Source organism: Cyrtonyx montezumae, unplaced genomic scaffold, assembly GCF_038088225.1.
Source record: "Cyrtonyx montezumae isolate F1298 unplaced genomic scaffold, pur_monq_1.0 scaffold_14, whole genome shotgun sequence".
In the NCBI taxonomy this organism is placed as follows: domain Eukaryota; kingdom Metazoa; phylum Chordata; class Aves; order Galliformes; family Odontophoridae; genus Cyrtonyx; species Cyrtonyx montezumae.
The window spans coordinates 15,583,574-15,598,752 of NW_027071870.1; the positions used below are offsets into that span (position 1 = coordinate 15,583,574).

Genomic DNA, 15,179 nt, shown 5'->3' on the forward strand with positions numbered 1-15,179 from the left:
AATACTTTTACTTCTTAAGAAGATAAAAAGAAAAAGAAAAGCATCCAAAGTGCTTTACCTGTTTTGTTTTGTTTTTGTGTGTGTGTGGAGTTAATTTATTATTTTTCATCCATTCTGACTAAATTATTGTAAGGGGAAGTAGTGTTCGTTGTAGTTCTACCTGCACTGTAACAGAATGCTGTGTCTGACATTGTAAGATGTGTTTTAGTACAGAGAAATCATATGTTTACTAGAGAAGCTGAGGTACAGGTTTAGCATAAAACCTCTGGTAAACATTGAAATCTGGATGTCTAAACCCAGAGTGTTGCCTGAAGGGTTGTGGTTGGGTGGATGCTTCTGATTGTCTTCAGCTAAACTGAGAGTATTACTTCACACCTTTGGTAATGTTTATAGCAAATGTCTAACTTGCCTATCTTCACACATAATTAGGTGTATATGCACTTCTAACTCAGTTTAATATTACATATATCTGAAAGGATTCAGCTTCAGTTTGCTTCTGCTTTTCAGCCTCTGAGGATAAATGGTGTGAAAGTGTACACTGAAAATGTGGACAAAAGGCAGATCATTTTGGATCTTCAGATCAGGTATCTTTATTCTCATACTGCAATAGTGCCTATGCTTTGGAGTGTGTGTCCTGTTTGTGTGGGAATGGAAGGAGAATTGCTTTAGTACACAAATGTTACTTCTGATTGCAAGTGAAAGGAGGAAGGAACTGCATGCTGTAAATGACATTTAAATGGGGGAAGTAGTATATCAAGTCTGTGTATGACTGCATCATTAAATTAATGTTGGTTAATTAAAAAAAAAAAAAAGATTTCCAAAGCTAAAGTATGATCTGTGAGTTACTACTTTTTTTCTAATTCATTACAACTTTGCCATAGGATTTGATCTAGTCTAAAATTTCAAATGTAAGATTTTTATGTCTTAATTTATTAGATTCATTATAAACACAATATTAGATAAATAGAATGATAGCTGCTTAAATAACCTCTGGTCATGCCTCCACCTGTAGTAAATCTGTGTATTATATAATGGCAATTGCTTCAGGTTTCTTTGCCCTTTCATATAGGTTTATAAATAGACTTAGCCAGTGCTTGCCAAAGACTTTTCTCTACAGTATCTGCAGTTACAGGGTTTTTTGAAAGCACGTTCTGAACCCAGCAGCATTTCTGTATTTAACTCTCATAAATAAGTATTATGATGACTATTTTGCCTGTTTGTAGCTTGTGGAAAGGCTGATTTGTCAGTCTGTGGCAGTCCTGCAGAACTGCAGCACTGAACAGCATTTCGTGCTGCTTGACAGTAACCAAAAACAGAACTGAGCATCAGCCCCTGTTTTTCAAAATCAGTTCCAAACTTTAAACTTGATCAATTATTCTTAATTTTGAAATACTTTTCTAAATCCCAGCTGTGTTTGCAACTGGAAGCTCCTTTTTCTAAGGTGGACTCCAGAGTGGTAAGATCTAAATGGAGTACTGCATTCTGGGCTTCAGATCTGGGAGGTTGATTACCTTTGTGAGCAAGGGCCAAAACAATTCCAGGAATGACTTATTTCGTAGACTTCAGTGAAATCTCTAGCCATATGTTACATAGTATGACATTGCAGCCTACTTAGAGAAGTGATAACAGCTGGAGAATCCAGTCTAACAGGCTGAAATAGGCTGAAATAAATTCCTTGAAGTAGTTTAAAATAACAAACCTAACAGCCTGACACTGCTACCAGCAGCACTGTCTTTCAGGGAGAAAATGGAAAGGGAGCTATGGGGTGACTGTCACAGCTTCTAGCAGTTGAAGCTAGAATGGAGAAATCTGCTACCCCATTGCAATGGCAGTACACAAAAATAAAAATTAGTTTAATAGACCTTTTAAATGAAAGTAGTTCAGAATGCAGATGCACAGATGACTGTAATGTGGGCAGTGTGTTTATGCTTTTCTTAAGGCTTTTTTTCCTGGCTATTTCCTTCTGGCTACAGTGATCACATAAAGTGTACTTAGCTTCTGATCTGATTCAGTACAGCTATTCTTGTGTTCACACAAGTCTGTCCTCATTAAGCTGTAATCTATTCCTGTGATCTGTACGTTACAGGAGCTGTAGTTTTACTGGGTACTATGATCTGAATGCATAGAACTTGCTGACTGAAGAGTCTTCAAGTTGTACATTGATGTTGCTCTGGAGTGCTATACTGCTTGGACTGTTGATGGACCCATTTAAACATCTCAGTGGATAAAATCATGTTTTACTTGATTGTAAGGTTGAAAGTTGTTGACATTGTATCCTCAAAAGCCGTTCATTACTTATTTTAATTCAATTAGTAATCGTCTTATTGTGGACTTTCAAGTGAACGTGTGATTATGCAAATGCTGATGTTACAGAGTGCCAAGACTGAGGTTTCAGTTGCAGGTCTGAGTTGGCCTTTCTGCTCTCTCTGTCATGTTGTTACGTAAATTTATAATGTATACTTACAGAGCTGGCTGTATGGGTGTATGTATACATATAGATATAAATAGCTAGCTAGTTAGATACAGATATAAATAGAAATTACATCGTTTAAAATAGTGTATTAAAAATTATATGCCTATTTTTAAACTATGCACTCACACTGCATTCTTTCCAGAGAAAGCAATGGTCACCTTCCTGAATCCATTGTGTTCTTTTCTTCCACTTCCCCAAACTTGTCATTTTGAATAGTCTGAAATAAATTCCAGTGCTGGGCTTTACAGGAATGTTTTGCAACTATTCGGCTTTTCTTTTTAACTGTATTTGTTAGAAATCAGATAGCATCATCACACACAGAGCACAGTATACTGCAGGTGATTTGAATAATAGATATGAATGCAGTGACTCTCACCTTCATTCTCTTTTGATTCTGCCTTGTGGGCAGTTCTGTTTTCTTCATAATTTCTCAGAAATAATTGCTCTGCAATAAGATTACATCAGATTTCTAAAAGTGGCTGAGCAGTTTTTCACTATACAGCTTAGCTCTCTTGAAGGTAATACAGTTCTGCACCCAGAACACTTACAGTGACAATCCTGTATTGGTAGCTCTGTCTTGCTAACCTTTAATGGTCCTGTATGCCACAGAAAGGAGTAGTTACCAAACTTTAAGCTGTATTTCAGTAAAGCTGTTTGACTTATGAAGAGCCCCCAGTATCCAAGCCAGTTTGTAACTTCTGCTTGTATTATCTAAAAAGAATCAAATTGTTTCTGCTCTTAGGTTATACATTGGAAGTATCTGTTAACCAATTCAGATTTCAGGATTGAAGTGCATCAGTTCTAGGATTTCTCGAGCAAGTGATGTTGATCTTGTTTTTAGGCTTATGACACTGGGTTACTAAGGATAAACTTGTAAGAACAGAAAAATAACTGTCTGTTTTATCAACAGACATCTGATATAAAAATAAAAATTCATCCACTATTACTGCTTGAATGACTTGAGAATTTTAAGCACTTGAACACCAAAATGAGGTGCAATAACTCTTTAGGGAAAAACTTCAGTTGTTTTTAATGTTATTTTCTAATTTGTTTCCTTTTCACAAAAGCCTTGTCTGTTTTGGCTTAGGCCTTGCTCAGTGAATCATCCTACTCAGCATGTTTAGTTTATTGAATTTCTAATGGCTGTCTTTGCAAGCCTCTGGATAACTCAAAGCAACTTCCATTTCTAGCAAGATAACAACCACAGTGCAATGCTTCATTTATTATGTTAGATGTAAGTAGGCCTAGGTCCACATAATGTCAGTGAGACTCTTATAACAGCTTTCCTAGAATGGAGTATGAGTTCTGTGTCCATTATCTCACAGAATTGAGGCTGCAAGTGTGTTTTGTCTTGTGTATGTTTCTGGATTTATTTGTTTTGTGTTATTTTTTAACAATCTTCATCTTGTTATATATTTCAGTGCTTAAACATGAATCTTGTTGTTTTGTTTTTTTTTAAATAAATTGAGATGTAAAACATAATCCTAGCTGTGCAGGATAAAACTAACCTTACTGCAGTACAATTTTTAAAAATGAAATCTATTCCTTTATTGTTTTTCTTTCTTAGTTTTGTTGGAAATTGTGAAATTGATTTGGAGATCAAGAGATACTTCTGTAGAGCTGGTGTAAAAAGCATACAGGTGAAGTATGATTCTTTATTTTGATATCCAGTTGTCATTGCGCTGCCACTTGCTGATGAAATAGTTTTCAAGGTGTCAGACCCGATAATCAGAGTGCTGGAACACCTCTCCTATGAGGAAAGGTTGAGGGAACTGGGCTTGTTTAGCTTGGAGAAGAGGAGGCTCTGGGGAGACCTCATTGTGGCCTTCCAGTACTTGTATAAACAGAGGGGGAACAACTGTTCACACAGGTTGATAGATACAGGATGAGGGGGAGTGGTTTTAAACTAAGATGGGAGGTTTAGGTTAGATGTTAGAAAGAAGTTTTCACACAGAGGGTGGTAACGCACTGGAACAGGTTGCCCAAAGAGGTTGTGGATGGCCCATCCCTGGAGGCATTCAAGGCCAGGCTGGATGTGGCTCTGGGCAGCCTGCTCTAGGGTTGGTGACCCTGCCCACAGCAGGGCAGTTGAAACTAGATGATCTTTGATGTTCTTTTCAACCCAGACCATTCTATGATTCTGTGAACATGACTGAGGTGAGAAGGGTTTATTCAGATACAGAACTGTTTTAAATGACTACCATTTTCTGCTGGAGAAAAGAGAGAATGAATCTAGTGCAAATGTACATTGATATGTGGGCTCATAAGAGGAATAATTTATCTTAGCTCTAGGTATTACCTAATAATGTAGATCACAGAATAACCAAATTGCAGTGGTTGAAAGGGATCTCAAACTCATTGAGTCCAACCCCCCTGCTAAAGCAGGTTCCCTACAGTAGGTCACACAGACAGGTGTCCAGATGGGTCTTGACTATATGCATAGAAAGAGACTCCAGAGCTGCTCTGGGCAGCCCATTCCTGTGTTCTGTCACCCTTACCATAAAGAAGTTCTTTCACATCTTTGTATGGAACTTCCTTTGATCAAGTTTTAGGCCATTGATCCTTGTCCTACCACTACATACCACTGAGAAGAGCCTAGCCCCATCCATTTGCCTCCCATCTCTTTTAGATGGATGAAGTGCATTTGTAAGTCTAAGTATTTAGTGCCTGTGTATAATTTTATGGATTTGGATGTAGTTTTGTATGTAAATATAAGTGTATATAAAATATAAAAATATAATTCTTTCAAAGCTGAGAACTTTATGAATTAAAACTGTGAGCATTGCCAGTGAATAGATTTTATTTAAACTTAAACTGAATTAAATTCCGTTGTCTTTTTCTGTTTCTCTCTCCCAGATCCATGGTACTATGAGAGTTATTTTGGAACCACTGATTGGAGACATGCCCCTAATTGGAGCACTATCTCTTTTTTTCCTTAGGAAACCTGTAAGTAGTATTTCCATTTCTAGTCTCTTCAGATAATAAACAACATTAGTCAGTAACTAATGAAGCAAGAAATAAGCAGCAACAGGAACAGACTTGAGAAATCATTATTGTTTGGTTGAAATTGGTTTCCCATGGAAATAGTGGAACAAATTTTATTATTACTAGAAGAAAACAATATTAATAATAATTACCTTGGAATTATGAAGCATATGTCAGACCTGTCAAATTTTCATTACAAGCCTTATGGTTAAAAGAAGAGCAGTAGATGCTGTATTAAAATTCCACCAGGTATGTGCAATATTTCTGTGAAAACAATGGTGCTACTTTACCACAAATTAAAAGTCAGAGTATGGAGATGATCTACTCTGACAATTGAAGTTTTTAACTTAGATAGTAGGTAGGCAGTTTTCATTACATTTACCAGTGAACCAAACGTGGGAACATTTACAGCATGGTGTGAGATGGAATTGGCATTCAAATCAATGACAGTAGCAGAGAGGGAGAAGATGTAATTCAGTTGGAGGAATTGCTGAGCTAAAGTGCATGTTTGGGCAAGAATAATAGCCAAAGCCTGAGCTGTCAGTGTCTTGCTGGTATGAAAATGGCATAGCCAGACTGGAATGTGTAAACAAGAGAAGAGCTTGTAAGAAACGTTCAGTTTCAGGGGTAGCACTTCAACAAAGATACTGACCAGTTGGAGAGTAGGAAGTAGGGAGAAGAGAATTCACTGCCAAGGACAGGCCATAAGAATAGAAATTGTTTAGTTTAGAGAAGATTGAGGAGAACATGTTCTTAAAAAACATGAAGAGCTGTTAGAGAAAAGATGTACGCAACGTGTTCTATGTATCCACAGTAGACAGGATAACAAATTTCAGCAAGGAGGATTCAGACTGAGCAAGGAGAATGAGGGAAAGCACAATTGGCAGCACTTGGGAGTGACTTCAGTGTGCTGCTTAGAGATGATTTGAATTTGTTTTCTTTTAAGAACATACTAGACACTCATCCATTAGGACTGACATAAATATAGCTCTTACAATTCAAACAGTTCTGATCCCCCTCATTATTCTGTCACTGCTTTGCCCAGTGCAGCCCAGGGTGCTGTTGTGGCAAGGGCACATTGCTGGCTCATGTTCAACCTTGTGTCTGGGGAGCATAGGTCCTTTTCTGCCGGGCTGCTTTCTGCCTGAGTGATCTCCAGTGGTGTTCATGGTGCTACTCCTCCTTGGGTTCAGGACTTTGTCCTGCTACTACCTTGTTAAACTTCACAAGATTCCTGTTAGCTTATTACTTCAGCCTTTTGAGGTCTCTCTGGGAAGTAGTAAAACCCTCTGGTATGTCAGCTACTCTCCTCGGGTTTTTGTCATCAGCAAATTTGATGAGTATGCTCTGCCCTATCATCCAGATGTTAATGAAGATGTTACAGAGGGCTGGGGACAGTATTGACTCCTCAGGTACACTACTAGATACCAGCATGTAACTAGACCGTGTCACTGATCACTGCCTGTCTGTTCAGACAGTTTTTACCCCACCCCACTGTCTGCCATCAACAGCTTGTGTGTGAGGATCTTATGGAAGACAGTGTCAAAGGCCATACTGAGGTCCAGGTATACAACATTTACTGCACTCTACTCATTCATCAGGCTGCTCAGTTTGTTGTAGCTTGTCGAGTCGGTTAAGCATAACTTCTCCCTGGTGAATCCATACTGATTACTTGTAGTGATTTTCTTCTTCAAGTGCCTGGAAATGGATTCCAGGACTTACTGTTCCATCCATACAACAATCTTGTTTTAGAAAAATCTGAAGGAGTACATAGTTGTGTGGGAACAGTTGAGTCATGGCCTGAACCATGGATTGATCACCTGAGGTGAGCACTGAGTCAGCTGTGGGAGCACAGGTGAAGGCAATGCACCTGTGTGACCAGAAGGGGTGGAGTCTGGCTCCGCCTCTCCCAGACCTCATTTAAGGGCTGACCACCACTGGGGAAGGATCTCTTTCTGGAGATTGCTCCTTTGGAGTTTCCTACCATGAGCCTAGAACATGGGTAAGATTTGATACTGCTTTTAATAAGTATAGTAAGAGAGCAGATGGGGGCATCATGGAAATTCTTATAGTATACAGACTTCTTTAAAGAATTCAGTTGTTCCTATCTATTATTCAGAAGTATATTTCGCATTGGGAGGTTTTGCGTCTTGGATATTTTCTAATTACAATCTAAAAAATGTTATGTCAAAATCTAGCAGTTTCAGATTATTCCAGATCATACGTTATAGATACATGGGTTTAGGCACTTCGAAATAGTCTCAAATAGTTCATCCTAGTTTCATCATCATCATGACTCTGGAAAGTTTATCTAATTTTCAAGGCGTGGAGGGATGGGAGCGTATTCTTTACTTGAATGGGATCAGAAGAAAGGCTATTATATTCTTCAGTGAAATCCTGTTTTATCAGTGCAATTATTTTGCTGTATCTTAAGATCTTGTTTTTGCTGACCTGGTGAAAAGATAGTTTTGTACGAGCATTTATCTATGCCTTAAGAAAAAAGTATAGTGTTGGTTGCTGCTTTCACGTGGCTGTTTCATTTTTCTAGCTGTCTGGTAAAAGGGAAGCACTTGGTGCAGCATCAATAAATACATCGTTTCTCTTATTTGGAAAAGATTGGAGGAATGAGTTGAGATGAACCAAATTTGGATATCTGCACGTTTCTATGAGTCTAAACATTAGGGAGATGTCTGCTTAGTTTTATCTCCTTTTTATCCTCTGGCACAAGTAATAAGGGTTTAGGGCATCTGTTAATGTTCATGTTTAGACTGGTGAATTAAACAGGGCCGTGAGAAGGACTGAATGTTGCATTAGAGCAGTCTGCACCGTGTGTCTGTGTACTCAGTTTTTATATTTCTGTTTACTGCTCTCCCAGTCAATTTCCAGACTCGGTACAGAGCAAAGCTTACTGGGGGGACTATCCAATAAAGAAGTTACTCTTTTTTTTTTTTGAGGAGCTGGGAGCAGAGTTTAGCTGTGTGGACACAGGCTATGCTTTACCTTGTACATACAGGGTTAGGAATGGTCCCTGGCTTGTTCTTAATACTGTCAGTGTGGCTCATGTCATCTCTGTTCTGTTTTGACTTCACTGAGAAGGATGCTAGTGTGTGCTGCTTGTGCAGGAGCTTTCTCCTGGCATGCTTGGTGCCTGAGTCATGACTGTGTTATTGTGTATTACATATGGACTGCTTTCCTAGAGTATGCCCTACAGCCTTTTCTTCTTTGTTGCTTTCTAGGGGAGAGATAGGAAAGCTGGCAGGAGATAGGGAGAGACAGCAACAGGTGTGCTAACTGTCTCAAGTGGTTCCTAATATTTCCTCTCTTTCCTCTCCTAGCTTTATGTTAAAGTTATGCTTTAATACCGTTTTTCCCAACCTCAGATTCTTGGTACACTCAGATAACTCTCCCGTCACTTTTTAGCTCCAGTAGTGGTTTCCTGATCCATTTTAAGATCTATGAAATTGATAAATGCTGAACTCAAACTACCCCTAAGCTAGTAAACTGAAAATTTATCAAATGAACCAACAGCATTTGTTATCAGGACCTTACAAGTCCCAGCATGAGACTTTGGGAAGGACTTCCCAAGTAATTCTGTCTTTAGTGCTACTCCTGTGCCAACTTATCTGGAATCTGGTTCACTTAGTATGACAAAAGAGGATGGGAAGTACACTAAACTGTGAAAATCAAAAAGTCGATGCCCTTACCCTAAAATGTTAACAGAATTATTTTTCACTCTATTTTCATTTAAAAGCTAAGATAGTATCCAAGGTCCTAGCAAACTGAAGTGTGGATAGGTCAAGAAAAAAAAAGCATCTGTGAATCAAGTTATTATGTAGTTTTGAGTTACACAGATGTTGAGTTTTTTTCCAAGCAGACTTATTTCTTCTCTCCTGTGTGCTTTCTTGGTGTTTGTTTTTCTGACTTCTGCACAAAAATGTAAAGTAGTGCTTATTATAGCAGAAAGCAAATTCTGTCACCGTACTGGAGAGAAGTGGCTGCAGCCAATAAAGCTTTTCTTTACTTTTAGTTATTTTGTGAGGAGTGAAGAGGAATTAGTTGGCAGCTAACAGTAGATTTTGTTCGCATATTTTCCAGTCTAAAGTAACTGGCAACAATTCCACTTGCTCTGTGTCATCTGTTTGCTGGCCTCAATGACTATATAAGGCGGTGCTGCCCAAATTAATAGTTCTGAACATACTTGGTTAATGAGTTGGCCAGTCTCAGATTTCCCAGTGATGCACGGAGCGTTAAACGCTGCAAGAGTTACTACTTCACACAAAACTTTTACAGTACTGTATTTCCCTCTTCATACTGTGAAGAAGTTTCAACAGCTTATAAGCTGTCTAAATTTGTAAGAAATCTCAGGAGAGAGAAAGTCATGTGTTTGGGCATTTGGAAGTTGTCTATTAAATCAGAGCTTCAGTGCTGGAGGGGGTTTGTAAAAAATAATAAAAAAAAATAATCTGATAGGCTGTAGGATGGTTTCAGGATTTAAAATAGATCACAGTTGCTTCTTCCACAGTACCCTCCTCTCCTCTCCCTATGCTTTCCTTCGTTTCATTCTTACTGTCTTCTGTAGCTGAAACTCTTGGTCCTGGAGGAAGCAGGCTCATGGGAGTAAGCACAACAGGGACAAGTGGTTCCTTTTCTTCAGGTGTATTTCAGCTTCTTGACCTGGCTCACTAAGTGTCAGGATTAGCATGAGCATATGGAAGTCAGAACTGATGGAAGGACAGAAAAGAGTAGAAGTTGGAAGGAACTGGCTTGAAGTATATCTTTGAGTAGCTGACTGTTCTTACAGGATCAGCTGTGAAACTTTCGGTCGCTTTCACTCAGTCTTGCTTGCTCTCTTCCCTGCTGAACTGTACTCCTGTGTGTTGTCTTGCTTTAATCTTTAGACAGTTAAAACTGAGAAACCCACTTCTGATAAACAGAGTTCCTGTGCAAAAATACCCATTTCCTATATAATATATATATTATGTCCTATAACAATGATGAAAAAAGGCATGATTTCCACATTCCATGACATCGTGCAGTCTGGCCTTGCTTGAGGTGCTGACTTTGTGCATTTACTGTTTGCTGGGGGATTGCTCTGGAGAATGTTATTTATGAAATTATTAGGACAATCTTAACCTTATTCCTGGATGACCTTTCACAGATAACAGAAGAGGGCACATTTTTCCCCATCTTACAGTAGATTTCTTAAAGGAAGCACAGCTTACCATTGGAGCTGCACTGCTGCGCGCAACAGTGGAGCTCAAATTTGTCCTGCAGAAATCTTACACTTCTTAACTTGATTAGCAGGAAGTTGTTATCAGCATTTTAAAACATACTTTGTGGTTTTTCTTCTGAGGCAGCCAGTAAAGCACCAGCATTACATTGTTTGGTGGCTGCCTTTTGTGCTGCTACGGACTGTAATGGCACGGTGTCTTTACATTCCAGTATGTTCATTTCACTTTGTAAGAGATCTGCAGTTTTGAAAATACTGAATACATGAAAATGCTCAACAGTTTTTAGCCTGTGTCTTCTTATAGGCTGCAGGGTGTGTGTGTGATTTTTTTTAACTCTTTCAGTGTAACCCAATGGAAACGAAGAAATGGATTAAGAATATCACAAAAGAAATGGAATTTGGAGCAGAATTGAAGGCAGTGTTCAGTCTCACTTGTATGCCATACAGCCACTGTAATTCCATGATCAAATCAAATAGAAAAAATAAACTGAGCTGTGCTTATCTGTGTACAGAAGATAAAAGCAACGTTAAATCTTTTTAGAAAGTTAATTGTTTACATTTCTGTTTCTTCAGTGGTGTGTTTTAAAGGATCTCTACGTTATGGACTTAGTTTCTTTTTTTTTTCTATTGCACATAAATGAAGTGTGAGTCACATCCTTACAACAGTTTCTTGCATTTTACAAAAGCTGCATGTCTGTCATGTCACATCTGTCTGAGTCACACACGTTCCTCAGTTTTTTATCTGTTAAAATCCCATCTTCTCAGACTGTTGATCATCACTTGATTCTAGGGAGGTTTCTGTCACTGCTTTAGAAACCTGTGAACCTCAGAACTATTCTTGTGTGCTACTAAGCATCTGGGACTTGTTCTGCATTGCATGTAAATAATACAGGGATTCATGGGACTTGTTCACGTCGTAGCAGATTGGTGTAGAGCTTTATGTGATTGCTGTGGCGTCTGTATGGCTATTTTGTACCAGTGAATTTTGATACCACTTATTTATTTACTTGCATTGCTATGTTTTATCAGCACTAAGAATCAGCCTGTGTACATTAGGCACTCTTGAACTCCTTCAGTCTCTTGAAATAGAAAAGGTAGCTAAGTTTTTTTTTCCAGTTTTTTTTACTGTTGCATTTCCAAATGATCAATAAACATTACATGTAACCAGCGCACTCCTGACATGTATAAAGTATCTGAGAGCTTTCCCCTTTTGTTCTGAAAGCACTCTGAAGCAGTTTCTGGAAGCTTTCCACTTCTCATGGTGCTTCTGCTACTGTTTTAGTAGGTGAATTCCAAAGTTTGTGGTTCTGAGGGCTCCCCTCCCATGCCTCAAGTCTCAAATACTCTAAATAGAAGATGGGGAAGGAAAACAAAGGGAATTACAACTGATATTTGAAACTTGTAGCTTATGGTAGGATTTCTACTGCATAACGTGACTGTTTGATAATAAATTCCCAAACTGTACGATCCTTTGAGACCTTCAGTCAGCCAGGGTTAACCCAAAAACACTTGTAATCACTGTTGTGTTTTTTTTTGTTTTTTTAAACAAAAATGAGGTAGGGTACTTTTAAAACAGCTCCCAGCTCTTAAGTGGAGTTAATCAAGTAGTGAAGCATTTGGGGCCTGTGCCCCTTTGCAGGCAGGGAGAGGAGAAGCTGTGGGATCACTGGCCTGGCTGTGCAGCTGCTGGCTCTTTCCCTCTTGCTGCTGCCCCTGGGGGAGGTAATTTCGGAGTGCTCAGTGGATGGTGCCCTGACATGACAGAGCATCGGGTGCCTGGCATGGGGCACCTGGCTGTCTTTCTTTCCTTCATTTCCTCTGCCTGCTGTGGGCAGCTGCACTGCGAGCTCATTGCGTAAGCAGTCCTTGCTGTGTGTTGGTAGTTCCAAGCTTCTTAACTGCGTGTTCAGCCTCCTGTATGTGCCTTCTTGGAGCACGTCTCCTTGCATGCCATTTCTGCTGGCTCAGGACCTGAGCCTGGAGGCCCACTAGCACGAGTCCTGGACCAAGTCAGTATTTAAATGTAGTCATGTTTTGTTATTGGAATACCAGTTGCAGTAACAAAGTCAGTGAACCCTGTGAGCACACATACACCTCATCAGTTTGTTGGACAGATCTTGGACAATCGCTAGTTTTCATGTATAGATTTTATATTCTTTTTCCTTTCCTCCAATTTGTGTAATAAAACATTTATGTGTGGGTATGAGTGCCCTTTCAGTACGGAGTGTAGATGAGACAGATTTCTTTGTTTTTCAGGAAGAAACAAGTTGCTGTCAGCTGAGAAAGAATTGAAAGAACTTTGAGTAACTGGCACAGACTCATTAATTGGAAACTGTAAGGGGTGTGTGAAATCCTGCCCTGGGGCAGTTGGCTGGCTGCTAGCCGCCTCTGTTTGTATGGCATCTCACCTCCGGGCTGCAGTGAGCTGTGGAAGGACACTGCTGTGGCTGCAGGCAGAGTTTCACTGGATGACAAATTCTGAACACAGCCTTTACAGTGCCCTGTTAGTTCTGCTGCAGGGAACCAGCTGGCACTCCTTGAGCTGAGCTAAACCAAGGTAATTATGCACTGCTCGAGGAGGTGGCAGAGAAGGAAATGGTGTTGCTCAGCACTTTTGGACACTTAACAGGCCCAAAGTCTTTTTGTTTGGTATTCTGTTTTTGTTTCAGTGTGTTGTTTTTTGTATTCAGTACATCAAAAAATGATGTGTTAACTGGCAGCCTTTTCCTTGCTCCCTTTTCTCCATAGGGTATTTTAGGCTGGTGATGGTGCTTTAGGTTCCTATCAGAAACAAAAGCTTTAGGGATTATTTTTCCTCTGCAAGTTATATTTTGCAGATACAGTTGCAGTAAATTTAACTGCAGTAATTTTGATGGCTTTCTTTTCTCTCTGAACATTTCTGTTGTCAGTGCTGATCTCTGTAGTACTGCAGGTATTGCTTGAACTTGGTGTTATTTTTGGAGAACTCAACTTTTCCTACATTCCCAAATGTGTACCTTATGGTGGAGTCTGATTATGTATGGAAGCCAGAAGTTCAAACTTGAAACAACTATTTTGAGAGGAATTAATGTGAAGAAAAGAGAAGAAAAAAAGCATTTGTCACTCATAGCTTCAGATTAAGATCAGAGAGTTTTTCTTCCTACAGTGCCAGATGTGTTTCCAATTTACGCAACTCCCTTCAGGTAGACCTGAAGGGAAGCACAGCATTGGGCAGCTGTAGTGAGCCTTGGCCACAAAGGCAATTTATCCTCAAAGCTCAAGCAGTTAAAGCTTGATTTCTGCCAGGAGTTTGAAAGTGCCTATCCCTTCCAAAACATTTCATGGCTTAAGATTTATTTGCAAAGCTCTTCTAGTAATCCTATGAAGTGCTTAACCTAAGTAATGATTTTGACTTTCTTAGCTCCAACTTTGAATGTAAAAGGATTTATCTTTAACATTTTGAAAGTTAAACTTTTTCTATTAATTATTCCTGCACAGTAAGAGGATAAATAGGCATTTCTTATTGACACTAACTGCATTTCTTCTCTAAATGGCTACTCTTATTAGCAGTATATTTTTTAATTTTTTTTTGCATGATTAGTGTTTACATGCTTTCTGGTTTGATGGGGTCTACAGACCATGAATTGGTAGCATAGTTTTTGAGAAGAACTTTGTAAAAATCTAAGTACTGATAGTGAGATTATACCATAGGACAATATCTGTTACATGTCGTGTTGCAAACTATTAGATTGCTTTAGGTCGTATTAATGGAAAGGCATTCTGTTCTCAGTCCCTCTCCTGACTACATAGAGATGCAGAAGTGTAATAAGGTAAAAGGAAGCAAGGAAACTAAGACAGTCTTGCAGCAGTTCTCTGAAGGGCTGTCAGTAGGCGAGTACTAAATTAAGCATCTGTGGAGGTCTGTAGTTCATTGACCCTTCTCAGTGACATTGCTTGGACAGTAATCTTATTGCCTGGGTGGTACCAGATCTGTTTCCTTTTACAGTAGGTTTACAGAATGGTTGCATCTGTGAGCATGGGACAGGCTATTACTAATTATTTTAATTTTTAGTAATAGTTCATAATTACTAATTAAACTATTAATAGCTCCTTTATAGAGAATGCTGTGTACTAGTTTTTAAGTAGAAAATGAATGTAGGGAGATTCTTCTAGTTGGTTCGTAGAAAGGTGCAGCATAGGTTCTTGAAGTCTTTCAGCATTTAATGGATCCACCGTTATTAGTTCCTCAGCTGAGGATCTCAGAATCCTTCTAATGTTTTTCCATGCAATCACTCCAAGTTCTGTTGGATTAGTTGAATTTGAAAGCATGGTGGTAGTGAGTGAGTACGGCTTTGTTGCATATATTCAATTGAATACTACACTACGAATATGAAGTTCTTAGTGAGAAAGGAAAAAAGGAGAGTTGGTTTTATTAGTTTCCTTATGTAGAATATTACAGGATTGAAAAATGTATCAGAAATTAGAAATTAATGCCGACAACACTGAAACAGA

At 39.0% G+C, this 15,179-nt stretch overlaps 1 protein-coding gene across 3 annotated transcripts in view; it reads left to right on the forward strand.

The window, feature by feature from the left end:
* Positions 1-15,179, forward strand: part of ESYT2 (extended synaptotagmin 2) — a 67,060-nt gene that overhangs the window by 25,569 nt on the left and 26,312 nt on the right. For all 3 annotated transcript variants that reach the window (XM_065731531.1, XM_065731532.1, XM_065731533.1), the window contains exons 4-6: positions 508-584; positions 4,041-4,113; positions 5,330-5,419. In XM_065731531.1, coding sequence (XP_065587603.1) covers positions 508-584; positions 4,041-4,113; positions 5,330-5,419 — 240 coding nt within the window. The remainder of the gene's footprint in view (positions 1-507; positions 585-4,040; positions 4,114-5,329; positions 5,420-15,179) is intronic.